Source organism: Henckelia pumila, chromosome 4, assembly GCF_033568475.1.
Source record: "Henckelia pumila isolate YLH828 chromosome 4, ASM3356847v2, whole genome shotgun sequence".
NCBI classification, from domain to species: domain Eukaryota; kingdom Viridiplantae; phylum Streptophyta; class Magnoliopsida; order Lamiales; family Gesneriaceae; genus Henckelia; species Henckelia pumila.
The window spans coordinates 130371056-130385929 of record NC_133123.1 but is presented as its reverse complement, the minus strand read 5'-3'; the positions used below and the strand labels follow the sequence as shown (position 1 = coordinate 130385929).

The 14874-nt window shown below is 33.1% G+C and overlaps 1 protein-coding gene across 1 annotated transcript; it reads right to left on the bottom strand.

The window, feature by feature from the left end:
• Nucleotides 1-7452: 7452 nt before the first annotated feature.
• Nucleotides 7453-12105, bottom strand: LOC140863041 (pentatricopeptide repeat-containing protein At2g22410, mitochondrial-like). The gene is made up of 2 exons (XM_073266148.1): nt 11910-12105; nt 7453-11348 (listed from the first exon to the last, which is right to left on the bottom strand). Exon 2 carries the CDS (start codon nt 11247-11249, stop codon nt 9057-9059), a length of 2193 nt encoding a protein of 730 aa, XP_073122249.1. The 5' UTR covers nt 11250-11348; nt 11910-12105; the 3' UTR covers nt 7453-9056.
• Between the last annotated feature and the right edge of the window lie 2769 nt (nt 12106-14874).

Genomic DNA, 14874 nt, shown 5'->3' with positions numbered 1-14874 from the left:
TGGATCCGTGCTAATAATAGCTCATGACCTTGCAAAGATCTTGTCTTCATCAACTGACCAAGGTTCTTGTTTCTCATCTGTCTCATTATCTTTATCAAGAACAATGTTTTCAAGTTTCTTTTGCGTCGAAAAGAAGGAAACTGAGAACGTAGAATCAAGGATGGTGTTGTAGGTTCCTTATATGCATCTGCACTTTTTGGCTTGATTCATTCGAATGTATGACCGATGGTTGGCGAGCCATGGATAGCCAATTGATTTGACACACATAAAATGGAGCTTGAGGGACATTAATCGAAAAATTAGGCAAGTTTTGAAAACTTTGAAAATTAAGCGGATATTGTAAATGTTTAAAAAATTGTGAGAGTTTTGTGTGGGACCAATAAATTGGTTATTAGGCCAGTTGAGAAATTTTTGTGAAATAGTTTTTCTTCAATATTTCCAAAATGCAAATAATTTCTAAAATACCCAAAAAAAATTCATCCATTTCGGTAAAATTGATGGAGTTGCTTGATGATTTTGTGTATGAAAGAACGGTAAATTAGGATTAAATCCCTAAATCTAAACTTTATTTTGGGGTCAGGTCCTATGTCAGCCCACGTAACTCTGTGATCCCTTACCCATTTCATTTATAAGTTTCAACTCCCTTTTAGATTGAAAATTATTAATATATCCTTATTTTTTATTTTAAATCCTAAAAAAACCTTATTTTTTTATAGGAATCCTAAAAGAACCTTTAATATATATATATATATATATATATATATATATATATATATATATATATATATAACTATCAAAGGATGGATCATCTCTTTCGTTTCCAATTGCCAATTACGTATTCCACTCCAGTTTTCTTCCCATAATTTTTTCCAAGAATCCGAAATGTACAAGAAAAAATTGGTGATAAAATGCCGAGAGGTAAGAAATGGTTGTCTAAAGATGCGAGTGCAAAAGAAAATCCCGAGCGTTAAAGAAGCAGAAGAAGTCGAAAAAAGATCATCCATATATGAAATCTCACGTAGGTTTATATATAACATAATATTCTTTTGAATTTGAACCATATTTGAGGATTGTTTTGTGTTGTGATTGGTTGGTGTTGCGTGATGTTCATGATTTAATTTATTCTTTCGTATGCTAATCATTCTTCCCCAAATTCTAGGATTTTGTTTCTACTAATGTGTTCATTTACATTTGTTATATTTTGAAATTTATCTTTCAAACAGTTGAATTAGATGGATGATGTTTAGAAATTATGGTGCAGTACTCAATTTTCACTCAGTTATCTCCAATTTCTAGGGTATTTGTGTTGATATAATTGTTAAAGTACTTGTTTAAGAAATTTCAGTAGTCACACAAAAAAATCAACACTAATATCAATTGACAAGTAAATAATGAAAGAACTAAATAAGATACATGTGTAATTAAACCATGTACATCCAAGTACAAATAGGGTACATATAGAAGCCAACATAGCGCAATCTCATCAAAATGGGGCATCCGATAGGAATATTGTGGTATCCGACAAACGTAGATGTCATTTGTTACAAAACATAAATGGAGATTGTTATTTTAAATATCTAATTTCAAATGAGATAGTCACACAAGAACCTAAATTAAGATTTAGAGCACATATGATCAATTTCTTGGCAATTAGTTCATGAGTATCTTTAGAATATTTGCACGATACTACTTCAATTTGAGAAACCAATATTCCAACCATTAGAGGTGCATGTTGATATATGTTTGAGATATTAAAATCATATAATATCTAATCAAACAAGTTTCACTTATAAAAATTCACGAGTATAATATAAGTTTTAATTAAACACTTAAAGATGGTACAAATTCAAGTAAATAAGGTATCATTATATTAAAATCAAGTATATTATGGGGTGTATATAGCACATATTTATGAAATTTTAGTAGTTATACAAAAAAACTACACTATCAATTGACAAATAAATAATGAAAGAACTAAATAAGATACATATGTAAGTAAATCGGGTACATTCAAGTACAAATAAGGTACATATAAGAGTCAGCAAAGTACATTCTCATCAAAATTGAGTATCCTATGGGAATATTTTGGTCTCAGAAAAACGTGAATGCCATTTATTACATAACTTAATTGGATATGGATATTTTAAAGATTGAACTACAAATGAGATTTTCACAGAAGAACATAAATTAAGATTCGAGCATAAGTGATCAATTTCTTCGTAATTTATTCATGAAAATCTATATATTGTTTATATAATACTACTTTAACTAGAGAAAACCAATATTCCAATCATTAGTGGTGTCTGTTGATATATGTTTGAGATATTAAAATCATAGAATATCTACTCAAACAAGTTTCACTTATAACAATTCACGAGTATAATATAAGTTTTAATTAAACACTTAAAGATGATACAGATTCAAGTAAATAAGGTATCATTATATTAAAATCAAGTACATACGGGGTGTATATAGCACGTGTTTATGAAATTTCAGTAGTTATACAAAAAAGCTAAACTAATTATCAACTGACAAATAAATAATGAAAGAGCTAAATAAGGTACATATGTAAGTAAACCAAGTACATCCAAGTACAAATATGGTACATATAGGAGTCAACAAAGTACATTCTCATCAAAATTTAGTATCCGATGAGAATATTTTGGTCTCAGAAAAATGTGAATGTCATTGGTTACAGAAATTAATTGAAGATGGTTATTTTAAAGATTGAACTACAAATGAGATTTTCACACAATAACACAGATTAAGATTCGAGCATAAGTGATCAATTTCTTGGTAATTTATTCATGAATATCTATATAATGTTTATATGATATTACTTCAACTAGAAAAAACCAATATTTCAATCATTAGTGGTGCGTGTTGATATATGTTTGAGATACTAAAACCATATAATATCTACTTAAACAAGTTCCACTTAAATCAATTCACAAGTATAATATAATTTTTAATCACACACTTAAAGAGGGTACTGATTCAAGTAAATAAGGTACAATTATATTAAAATCAAGTACAATACAGGGTATATATAGCACATGTTTATGAAATTTCAGTAGTTATACAAAAAAGCTACACTAATTATCAATTGACAAATAAATAATGAAAGAGCTGAATAAGGTACAGATGTAAATAAACTGGGTACATCCAAGTACAAATAGGGTACATATAGGAGTCAACAAAGTACATTATCATCAAAATTGAGTATCCGATGGGAATATTTTGGTCTCAGACAAACGTGAATGTCATTGGTTACAGAAATTAATTGGAGATGGTTATTTTAAAGATTGAACTACAAATGAGATTTTCACACAAGAACATAGATTAAGATTCGAGCATAAGTGATCAATTTCTTGGTAATTTATTCATGAATATCTATATAATGTTTATATGATATTACTTCAACTAGAGAAAACCAATATTCCAATGATTAGTGGTGCGTGTTGATATATGTTTGAGATACTAAAACCATATAATATCTACTTAAACAAGTTCCACTTAAATCAATTCACAAGTATAATATAATTTTTAATCACACACTTAAAGAGGGTACTGATTCGAGTAAATAAGGTACAATTATATTAAAATCAAGTACAATACGGGGTATATTAGCACATATTTATGAAATTTCAGTAGTTATACAAAAAAGCTACACTAATTATCAATTGAAAAATAAATAATGAAAGAGCTAAATAAGGTACAGATGTAAGTAAACCAGGTACATCCAAGTACAAATAGAGTACATATAGGAGTCAACAAAGTACATTTTCATCAAAATTGAGAATCCGATGGGAATATTTTGGTCTCAGACAAACGTGAATGTCATTGGTTATAGAACTTAATTGGAGATGGTTATTTTAAAGATTGAACTACAAATGAGATTTTCACACAAGAACATAGATTAAGATTCGAGCATATGTGATCAATTTCTTGGTAATTTATTCGTGATTATCTATATAATGTTTATATGATACTACTTCAACTAGAGAAAAACAATATTCCAATCATTAGTGGTGCGTGTTGATATATGTTTGAGATACTAAAACCATATAATATCTACTTAAACAAGTTCCACTTAAATCAATTCACAAGTATAATATAATTTTTAATCACACACTTAAAGAGGGTACTGATTCAAGTAAATAAGGTACAATTATATTAAAATCAAGTACAATACGGGGTATATATAGCACATATTTATGAAATTTCAGTAGTTATACAAAAAAGCTACACTAATTATCAATTGACAAATAAATAATGAAAGAGCTAAATAAGGTACATATGTAAGTAAACCAGGTACATCCAAGTACAAATAGGGTACATATAGGAGTAAAAAAAGTACATTCTCATCAAAATTGAGAATCCGATAGGAATATTTTGGTCTCAGACAAACGTGAATGTCATTGGTTACAGAACTTAATTGGAGATGGTTATTTTAAAGATTGAACTACAAATGAGATTTTCACACAAGAACATAGATTAAGATTCGAGCATAAGTAATAAGGTACATATGTAAGTAAACCAGATACATCCAAGTACAAATAGGGTACATATAGGAGTCAAAAAAGTACATTCTCATCAAAATTGAGAATCCGATGGGAATATTTTGGTCTCAGACAAACGTGAATGTCATTGGTTACAGAACTTAATTAGAGATGGTTATTTTAAAGATTGAACTATAAATGAGATTTTCACACAAGAACATAGATTAAGATTCGAGCATAAGTGATCAATTTCTTGGTAATTCATTCATTAATATCTATATAATGTTTATATGATACTATTTCAACTAGAGAAAATCAATATTCCAATCATTAGTGGTGCGTGTTGATATATGTTTGAGATACTAAAACTATAGAATATCTACTCAAAAAAGTCCACTTATATCAATTCACAAGTATAATATATTAATTACACACTTAAGGAGGGTACATTCATGTAAATAAGGTACCATTATATTAAAATCATGTACATTAAGGGGTGTATATAGAACATATTTATGAAATTCAGTAGTTATACAAAAAAATCTACACTAATTATCAATTGAAAAATAAATAATGAAAAAGCTAAATAAGGTATATATGTAAGTAAACTGGGTACATCCAAGTACAAATATGGTATACATACTATTTCAACTAGAAAAACCAATAGTCCATCCATTATTGGTTCATTTTGATATATGTTTGAGATACTAAAATCATATATATCTATTCATATAAGTTTTACTTATATTAATTCACAAGTATAATCTAAGTTTTAATTAGTCACTTAAAGAGGATACATATTCAAGTAAATAATATACCATTATATTAAAATACAGTACATAACAAGGTGAATATAACACATATTTATAAAATTTCAGTAGTTACACAAAAAGGTCACACTAACATCAATTGTCTTGTTTTGACACTTTGGGAAAATTTTTCAAGAGGAGATTGGTGTAAACATCCCATGATAAATGAAAACTCAATTTTTATACTTGATTTTAGGTATTTTGTACCATATGTATAGATTGAATGTGCCTGATTTCCTAATATATGTACTTATTTTCTATCAAAAATACGATATGCAGTTGTCATTTATACAACCAGCCATGTGTACAAAAAAAATAACACCATCAGTGTTAATTTCTCCAATAACACCAAATAAAAACACTAATGTTATACGTCAACAATAACAAGCATATCAATAAATTTTTCATAATACAAAAATACCACACATCAACATAATTACAAAAATAAAAGTTCAACAAGTTCGGGCTAAAAACAAACAACACTTTTACAATATGTCTCCGAAATGTAACCATCAACGCAACATTAAATCACAAAGAAACCACTAGAACGTGTATGCTTCCTAGCAGGTAATTTCACGATTAATTACCCTTATTGCGTACTATTTCTCTTGGGAAAGTATGAAAAATATAATTAATAATCAACATTTCATAAATACAATATATAAAAAAAAATCGACAAGTAAATCATTACAACTAGACTCAATATTGGATAATATTTCAATGAACCAAAAACACTTATATGGCTTCTTGCAACTATGTTTGTTGTGCCCTTTCTTATGACGACGAACACTGTTTGACACACGTGTTTCAACTTGAGACAATAACCGCATAGTCTTCCAACGATCTTGTAGACTGCGTATATCTGGAACATTGATTACAGATCTTCATCATTATTGGGCTCATACATGTCGAATTGTCGGTATATGATTGATAATTCCTTTATATGCTTGACAATACATTTTAATATGGAAATACTGATAACAAAAGCATATAGCCACATCGACTTTGATTTAATAGTTTCACAATCATGCTTGGCATGAAAGAATGTTGATCTGTCAAGCTCTACATGAAAAATTTCATTCATTCAAACCAACCACAAATGATTTATCATAATCAACTACCTCAAATTTACAGCCACATAGTTGATATCACAAACAATTTGTCATTAAATTAATAGCAACCAAAACATGCAAGGTTGGAAGAAGACCCTACTCCATATTTCATTCTACAAATTAAAATTAAAGTTTTTTTGGGTAAATAAAAAAATTAAAAAACGAGTTAAAAAGTCACTTCGGAGTACAAGATTAAAAAGAAGACAACAAACAACTTCAAGAGTTTTCAAAATCGATACAGAATTAATTGATATTACAAAAGATTTTCTATTACAGAATCTTTTGTACAAGCCTTTAGATTTTCTGGACTATTAAAATATATTTGTCTTATATACAAAACAACTTTAAGGATTTGCTGGAATATTAGAAAAAAAAAATTGATATTACGAATTCTACCTTACCTTTTAATTTTTTTCAAAATCGAGAATTCGAGGGCCTGGGATCGTGTTCTTCGGATTATAAGACAACTTTGGAGTAGAAGATTCAAAATAAAAAAACTTCCAAGATTTCGATTTCAACATACAGAGATTCAAGTGGATTCGATTTCTGGTATTTTGCTTCCAGGGTTTCGACTGTCACTGACAAAATTTCCCAGGCCTTCGATTTTCGATAATTATGCTTCAAATGATTTTGATTTCAAACATAAAGTTTACATGTTTCGGTCGGAACGAAGAGAAGAAATAAGAAAAATGAAGAAGAAAGAGGGGAAGTTGTTTGTCTTGTGAGATTTGAAGGGCAAACTGGTAAAATATTCAGTTAGAGAGTTTAAACGCATAACTTGAATGAGTAGAGGACTAGAGAATAAGACAGTCTGATGCAGGGACTGAGCCCAAAACCAAGTTTGGGTTTAGGGATTTAAAGAGAATTCACCCATGAAAGAATCGTAGAATATATGAAAAAAGTGAAAGTTTTTGTGTGTAATAGTTTTAATTAGAAAATAACAAAAATTGCAATGGTCACAATTTCAAAAAATTAAAACAAAAACAGAAGAGTAACAGTCATAAAACAAAAACAAAAAAGATGAAAAAAAAAATATGTAACGCCATTTTTTTTGACGTGATATGTAACGGCGCCATTTTTAAATAATAGAAAAAATAGTTTTTTATTAAATATATTAAAAAAAAAAAAAAAAAAAAAGACAAAAGGCCTCTTGAATCTAAGTGAGCCCTTTTGTTTGACAGATGAAAAAGCTCCTCCCAACAGCTCGGGCTGTGGATGCACTAAGGATTTCCTGATGCAACAGCTTCTGCTGATGCAAACCTATATGAATCTTCATCCACTTGCTCGTCTGAAGAAAATGGTTCCCCAACAGCTCCCTTATTATATTCAAATTCTATGCATTCCTGATTATTTAGACCGTTACCGTCCGTTTGTTCATCTTCCCAGGTAACAATCTGAAGTCTTTAAAGAAGACTAGAGAACAGCAGTAGCACCTTTAGATTCTTTCCCTAAATTGTTTCCTGCCTTTGTAGCATTTCTGTTCTGATTTATTTTGGCTTGGACGGTTTTCGGAAACTTTAAGCGGGTCATCTGTTGTAGCAGCATTCTTTTCTTCAAGGATCGTCTTTGATCTTGCTTCTCCAAAGCTTCCCGAAGGAGTGTTTGGCTTTTGCATTGGGCCACCCTGGTCATTTACTTCTTTGCACCCCACTTTTCCTTTCGGTTTTCAGCTCTCACTGGGGAACCAGTCTTCGAAATGCAATACTCATCTTGAGTGATTATAGTACTTGTGAAGTTCAAATAATAAGATCTGCATCCTCTAGTTGAGCAACATATTTTGGTTTCAGCAAATGTGCAAATATGATGCTACGAGAATCAATGGCATATAATAAACCAAGATCATGTTAGAATAGAGGCAGAAATGACGAGGATTATTCAAGAAATGAAGCCAATTTTTTTTTATGGCAGTTGAAGTGATAATAGAATTAACATAGATCAACAGGAAATTGACGCAAGTCGGTGGCAAAAAACTTATCATGTTGTACTCCATCAACATTATTTGGTTGTGGCAGTTTCAAACTCCGACCTCTCCATAGCCTTCTATAGTTCTATTATATTAGCAGGTCTATCCACTCCTCTAAAGACACTACCCCAGATTCTGCATCTTTTTTCTCCAGAATCTTCAACTAGGTCAACCCTAATTCTCCATTCTTGCCCATATCCATTGCAGAGTCCGAACTTAACCCTTCAAAAAGTTTCAAAACTTCATTAAGCTTTGCAGGGCTCAAAGTTGAACATCTCTCTTCCTCTAAACTTCCCATAAATGCTCCTCGACTGTTTATCAGACAACCATTTGACCAATACATGCATGTTTCTTGAAGGTCATACACTTTATGCCCTTTGTGTGGCATGTGGTAATTCCCCTTCCAACGACGCTCATTTGGTAAAGAGTTGCTGGAGAGTGGATAACCACACATGTTGACTATTATTCACTCGGTTACATCTTGGTCATCACTATGATAAGTCAATGACCCAGCAGCAAGCGGTTGATTCTCATGGCTGATTCCTTCAAGAAGAACAGTTGCTTTTCGGAAGCTTGCTGGCATGGTTTAAAATATGTGATCCACTAGCCCAAGCACTACGCTTTTCAACTGATGTGTCATGGACAGCGACACAAACAGTGGAGGCAACTTTTACCACCCAACACTGAACAAATTGGTTTCTTTTTCATCCTCATCGATGTTAATTAGAACTTCATCTGCACCTATTGTATGCCCCCGTCTCTTCATTCTCTGAACCATTTCATCCAGCATCTCCTCTATCTCCTTGATCTGAGGATGCAATTTATCTCCAACAAGGAATTCATGAACACCACCATTGGTTTCAATCATGCTACATCCAGGAGTTTTAACAACACCTTGCTGTGTCATCATCCCTCTGATCTCCCGAACGTCGACCCAATTACCTTTCGACGCATATATGTTGGACAATAAAACATGAAAACCGTCATGCTCAGGCTGAAGTTCGATCAGTTTCCTCCCTATTCTTTCTCCCATTTCCTTGTCCCCGTGTTTTTTGCAAGCACCGAGTAGAGCACCCCAAGTGGCCATATCTGGTGCCATTGGCATAGTGTCAATAGCTTCCTCAGCTTCCTTGAGCAAACCCGTGCGTCCAAGAAGGTCGACCAAACATCCGTAATGTTTAATGTTTGGCTCAATGTTGTATATTTTAACCATCGAGTCAAAATATCGGCGTCCCTCATCTACTAGACCCATATGTCGACAAGCACCAAGAACTGCAACGAAGGTGATTTCATTAGGCACTGTTCCACTTTTCTTCATCTCCTCAAACATCTCGAGTGCCTTCAATGCCAGCCCATTTGTGGCATACCCGAGGATTAGAGCGTTCCATGAAGAAACCCCAGTTTCCTCCATCCCACGAAACACCTCCATTGCATTTTCTATGCTACCACATTTCATGTACATGTCAATGAGAGTAGTCCCGAGAATCGTATTAACCCTCATCCTGTTCTTTCGTATGTAAGCATCTATCCATTTACCTTGGTCAAGAGCAGCAAGGTGGGTACAAGCTGAAACCACACTAACTAAAGTGGTATCGTCAGGCTTAACGCCTGCACGCTGCATGTCATTAAACAATGCTAAAGTCTCGGAGAATTTACCAAGATGGGTATAACCAGATATCATCGAACCCCATGTAACGACATCTTTTTCAGGTATGTTATCAAATAACTCCATAGCTTTTTCAATCAGTCCACATTTGATGTATCCAAATATCATAGAATTCCAAGAAATCATGTCCAGTACACAGCCCGAATCAAACAGTTTCTGTCCTTCCAACACCTCACCACATCTGGAGTACATGTTAATCAAAGCATTCTGAGGATTCACATAAGATTCAAACCCGATTCTCAAGACTATGCCGTGAACCGTTTTCCCCATTCTGATACTTAACAGATGTGCACATGCAGAAAGCACTGTAACAATGATGACCTCATCTATACCAACACCATTATAAAACATATTGACAAACAGATCCAAAGCCTCTGCATACATCCCATTCTGCTCATAGCAAGAAATTAATGCTGTCCAGGATATGAAATCCTTATCCTCCAGCTCGTTAAACAATTGATGCGCCTCACTCACCCTGCCACTCTTACCCAACAACACTATCATGGAATTTGACGCAATCACGTTCTTTTTTGGCATCAGAGCATAAAAAATCTTTGCTTCTTCGATATTTTCTATCAAAACATATCCTGCCAACATAGTATTCCAGGAAATCAAGTCCAACACAGGACTTCCATCAAACACCTTCCTAGCATCACTGATGTTACCACACACACTATACATATTAATGAGATTATTCACCACATAAGCATCATCCTCAAAACCCATTTTCACCACATGATCATGCAACTCTCTTCCCTCAAATTCTAAGCAACCCAGAGAGCAGCTCTGTATCAAGATTGGGTAAGTATAATTGTCGATGCACAAAAAACCATTCTTTAACATTGTTTTGTACAGAAAGACCGAATCTTGGACACTCTTTCTCTGCACATATGCCCGCAACATGGTGTTCCAAATGAACCCATTCGAGTTCTCAATGTTGATGAAAATTTTGTCAGAATAGTCAATGTGAACAAAGGGCGAATCAGTGGAAAACTTAAGGACTCTGCTCACCGCATAAGTGTCCTTGATTAGCCCGGTGTTGACCATCTGACACAAAATTTGATTGAAAGACTTGAAATCTTGGCATTGTTGCAGTAAAGAGTCCAAAATTGAGCAAGAAATGGTGGTTCTTGGAGGGAGCTTGGTTCTTAAAAAGGACCCGATACCTGTGAATGCACTTTTCTTTGCTAAACTCATGTGGATGCATATTTCATGCCACCAGTAATCAGAGACTTGGATTGGCAGATGCAGATAGTCTAAAAGGATAAATCTGTAGGAATTCAAAAGTTGATTTTGCTGCACCAGACATTAAAATAGTTTGAGATGAAGCAATTCCCAAAAACAATCTAGAAGGATAGGTACATAAGTTCATTAAACTACTTGAAAATGAAAAAAATTGAACTAGATGCTTCATTTTTCAGTTTCGTGCACTCAACAGAGAATAGGATCACAGGCGTTTCGCGAAAAACTCAATAACAATTCATTCCCTTCAAACTGATCGTTTTTTTTATTTATTCCACTCTACTCGACCACCTTCTTGTTGCATTAAAGTTTGAATCACTTCTTGCGTTCAAAGTTACTGATTGAAGTCTTGATTCAAACTCAGCTGTGCGATCCATTGGAAAATGGAGATTCGAGTTTTTTGTGCAATCTGGAATTTGCGTTTACAACAGCTAAGCTCTAAAGGAAACACCAAAAACCATATTCACTGGGAATTGATACAAAAACTAATGGGTACTTAATCGCAAACTATAGAGCAAGAGAATAGTTATCAAAAACAGATTCACAATTTTTAAAAAAAAACGAGAACGAACAAATCCAAAACCGGAACGGCAGTGGCCGATACAAAGTTCATACCTGGAACAGAAGGTTCTCCGAATGGAATGTTCTTTGGGAGAGAAAATCCGATTGCCCTAATTTTTGCTTCCATGGCTGCTGCGTGGAGACGGGAATGAGAGCACATGTACGTGAAAGTAAAACCGATGAAGACAACTAGAGGTGTCAGAACGAACGAGATTGGTCGGCTCACTTTAGGTGCATTGCCAAACACCAACCCAACTCACTCACCTATTTTAAATCACGAGACCAGCCATTTCTACGAGCTTATGTGTAAATTGGTCACCACAACCTATGGTTAAGCGGGACCGTGCCAGTCGGCCCTCGTTTTAGGCCAGTTGAGAAAATGTCAACCTTACCTATCAATTTTGCATAATAAAACTGGTTATCCGACGAACTTAACCCATTTTGACACAGTCACAACGACGGACAATATTTTATCAAGCAGGCTTTTTTACACATCAAGAAGGCCCAACCCAATTATTATTTAATTTCAATATTTTGTTTTTATTTAAATTTTATATTATAATAAAGAAATAGTAATCATTGTATATATATATATATATATATATATATAACAGTTGATAAATTATATATTCAAAAATAATATATATAAAAAACTTATAAATATATAATAAAATGAAGTTTTTCTCTTTATTTATGTTATAGTATTATCATTTATATTAATACTATAAAATTCATCAATAAATCAGAATATACAAAACTAGAGTATTTTTAAATATTTAATTAAAAATATAATTAAAAATTCAGAAATTTGTGATAAATCTCTAATTGCAAACTTACATACTTTCTCGGTCCCTGTTTGAGAAATACTTTGTTCTCAATCCCTGACAAAAAACTGCTCTTTGTTTCAACTTCCTATTTTGGCTAATTTACCGAAATACACTGATATTGTTTTTTTTTAAAAAAAAAAAAAAAACCTTATTCTGCTGAGAAATTGTTGCTTTCCCTCGATCCTTCTTCTTGATTCTCCTCTCTCGAGCCTTTCTCCGTCAGTCTTAATATTTTAATCCTTCAACAAAAATATCGCAGATCTGTGTTTACTCCGGCAATGTTGAAGATCTGCATTGACGTGGGTTGAAGGGAATTGTCCATCTTTGTGCTCAAGGTGAAATTTTCACAGATTTGCAGGTTAGATTTAAGATTTGAAATCTTTTAAATTTTGGGCGAATAAATTATTTTCATAACTTGATGTATGTCTTACAAATTTAAAATGTTGAATTGATAGAATTGTTTGAGATTTTTTATGATTATAGAGGTGGTGTTGAGTTTTCGTGCATTGGGTTAGTTTTACAGATTAGCTTACCAATATCAATTTTTACGTATGTTGCTGGAAATGCAGTTCATTTGATGAGCATTTGTGATAGATTAGCTGATATTTCGTATTGTTCTCGATTATAAAATTTTAATTCTTAATTTGGGGGTTTTAGTGTTGTACTATTACATTTATTCCGTGAATGAAATTATTAGAATTAAAATCTAATATTCTGAAAAATTGTTATTTTGTACTGTTTGTGTGTAATATATTATGAAAGAATGTATTATGCTTTGATTTACTGTATTGATGAACATTCCCATTTTGTAGTATGAGAATGAAATCTGAAAGTGGTCCTTGCAATCTTTCGTTTTTGGGTTGCTGCAAATTCAAGAAGCAGTTGTTTGTCATCTCAATCTTCAGTGGTTGTAGCTTGATGGATGTTTTTGCGAGTCTGAGCAAAAAATGTGCAGAAATATCTCCGAAATTCATTATTCTTCAATACGTAGCTCCATTGCATAAGATGTTTGTGTCATTGAATGATGATGATAATGTCCTTAATATGATTCATCTTCATATGCGTGTAAAGCTTACGATGATTGTGAAAGAGTGGGTGCCCGGTTAGCCAACTTGTGGCTAAGGGCTTTTGTGACTCTATGTATAAACAATCTTTGTTTAATATAATTTACATTCATTAATGGCATTTTCTTTGTCTTTCTTCATATTGTTATATTGTGATATACTATTGTTGTTTTGATAAAGACCTTGAATATACTATAGTGTATGTAAGATGTGGTAGTACATGGGGATGACTATCATGAAACACATCTTATAGTCACTGTATATTCTAAACAGTTCCTAGTCAATTGAGCCGTCCGCTAATAAGGATAAGGATCGCTCAAGATTGAGACTAGCATTTGTGATGCCAAGTACCATGTTTCATTGGTAATAGACATGGAGATGTTCAAAACATGCAAATGGATATTCATATGATGAATGATCGAACTACCCTATTCGGACTTTCCAAGTGGTTATCACTTATCGAGTGGATAAAGTCCGCGGTTTTGGTTGTACACCATTAGTCCTTACTACTTGAAACATCATTGAGACTCTATATGCTAGTACTGTACTTTGACTCATTTACCGACTCTATTGGGGTCAACAGGTGTCGGGATTGGATACAGTTACGACACATATAGGAATCGATGCTTTGTTGTCAAGGATTCACCACATACTTGCGAGTGTGGATATCCTCTGCAATCTGAGGAGATATTAGTGTGACGAATCTCTGGCCAGGGTACATGATGTGTTTTAGGTTACTCGATTTTCCTAGTAACGCATGCGATGTCACTATTTGATCTCCAATATGTAATGCATAGTTATCGAATCTCGAACGACTCTCGATGCACCAATGGTTGTTGATTCGATCGGGATATATGGATGAAGGGACCGTACTGTACGCTAACCAAAATCTACTGGTTCTTACAGGCACTATCAGTGATACCTAGGGAATCATGGGGCGATGTTGCTAGACGCTCTTACCATAATTCGTTGGGCAAGTCGGAAATTGTTGTTCCAAGTCACAAGGAGTTGTGAGCCCACGGCTAGCTGTATCCCTGAACCATTGAGGGTCACACAAGTAATGGATTACTAAACCCCGTTGAGATAGTTAAATTTAAAGAGTTAAATTTAATGAAAGAGAAGTTGGAC

What these genes read in the sequence shown, in the direction of transcription:
- LOC140863041 (XM_073266148.1), bottom strand. Translation starts at nt 11,249, where the DNA reads ATGAGTTTAGCAAAGAAAAGTGCATTCACAGGTATCGGGTCCTTTTTA.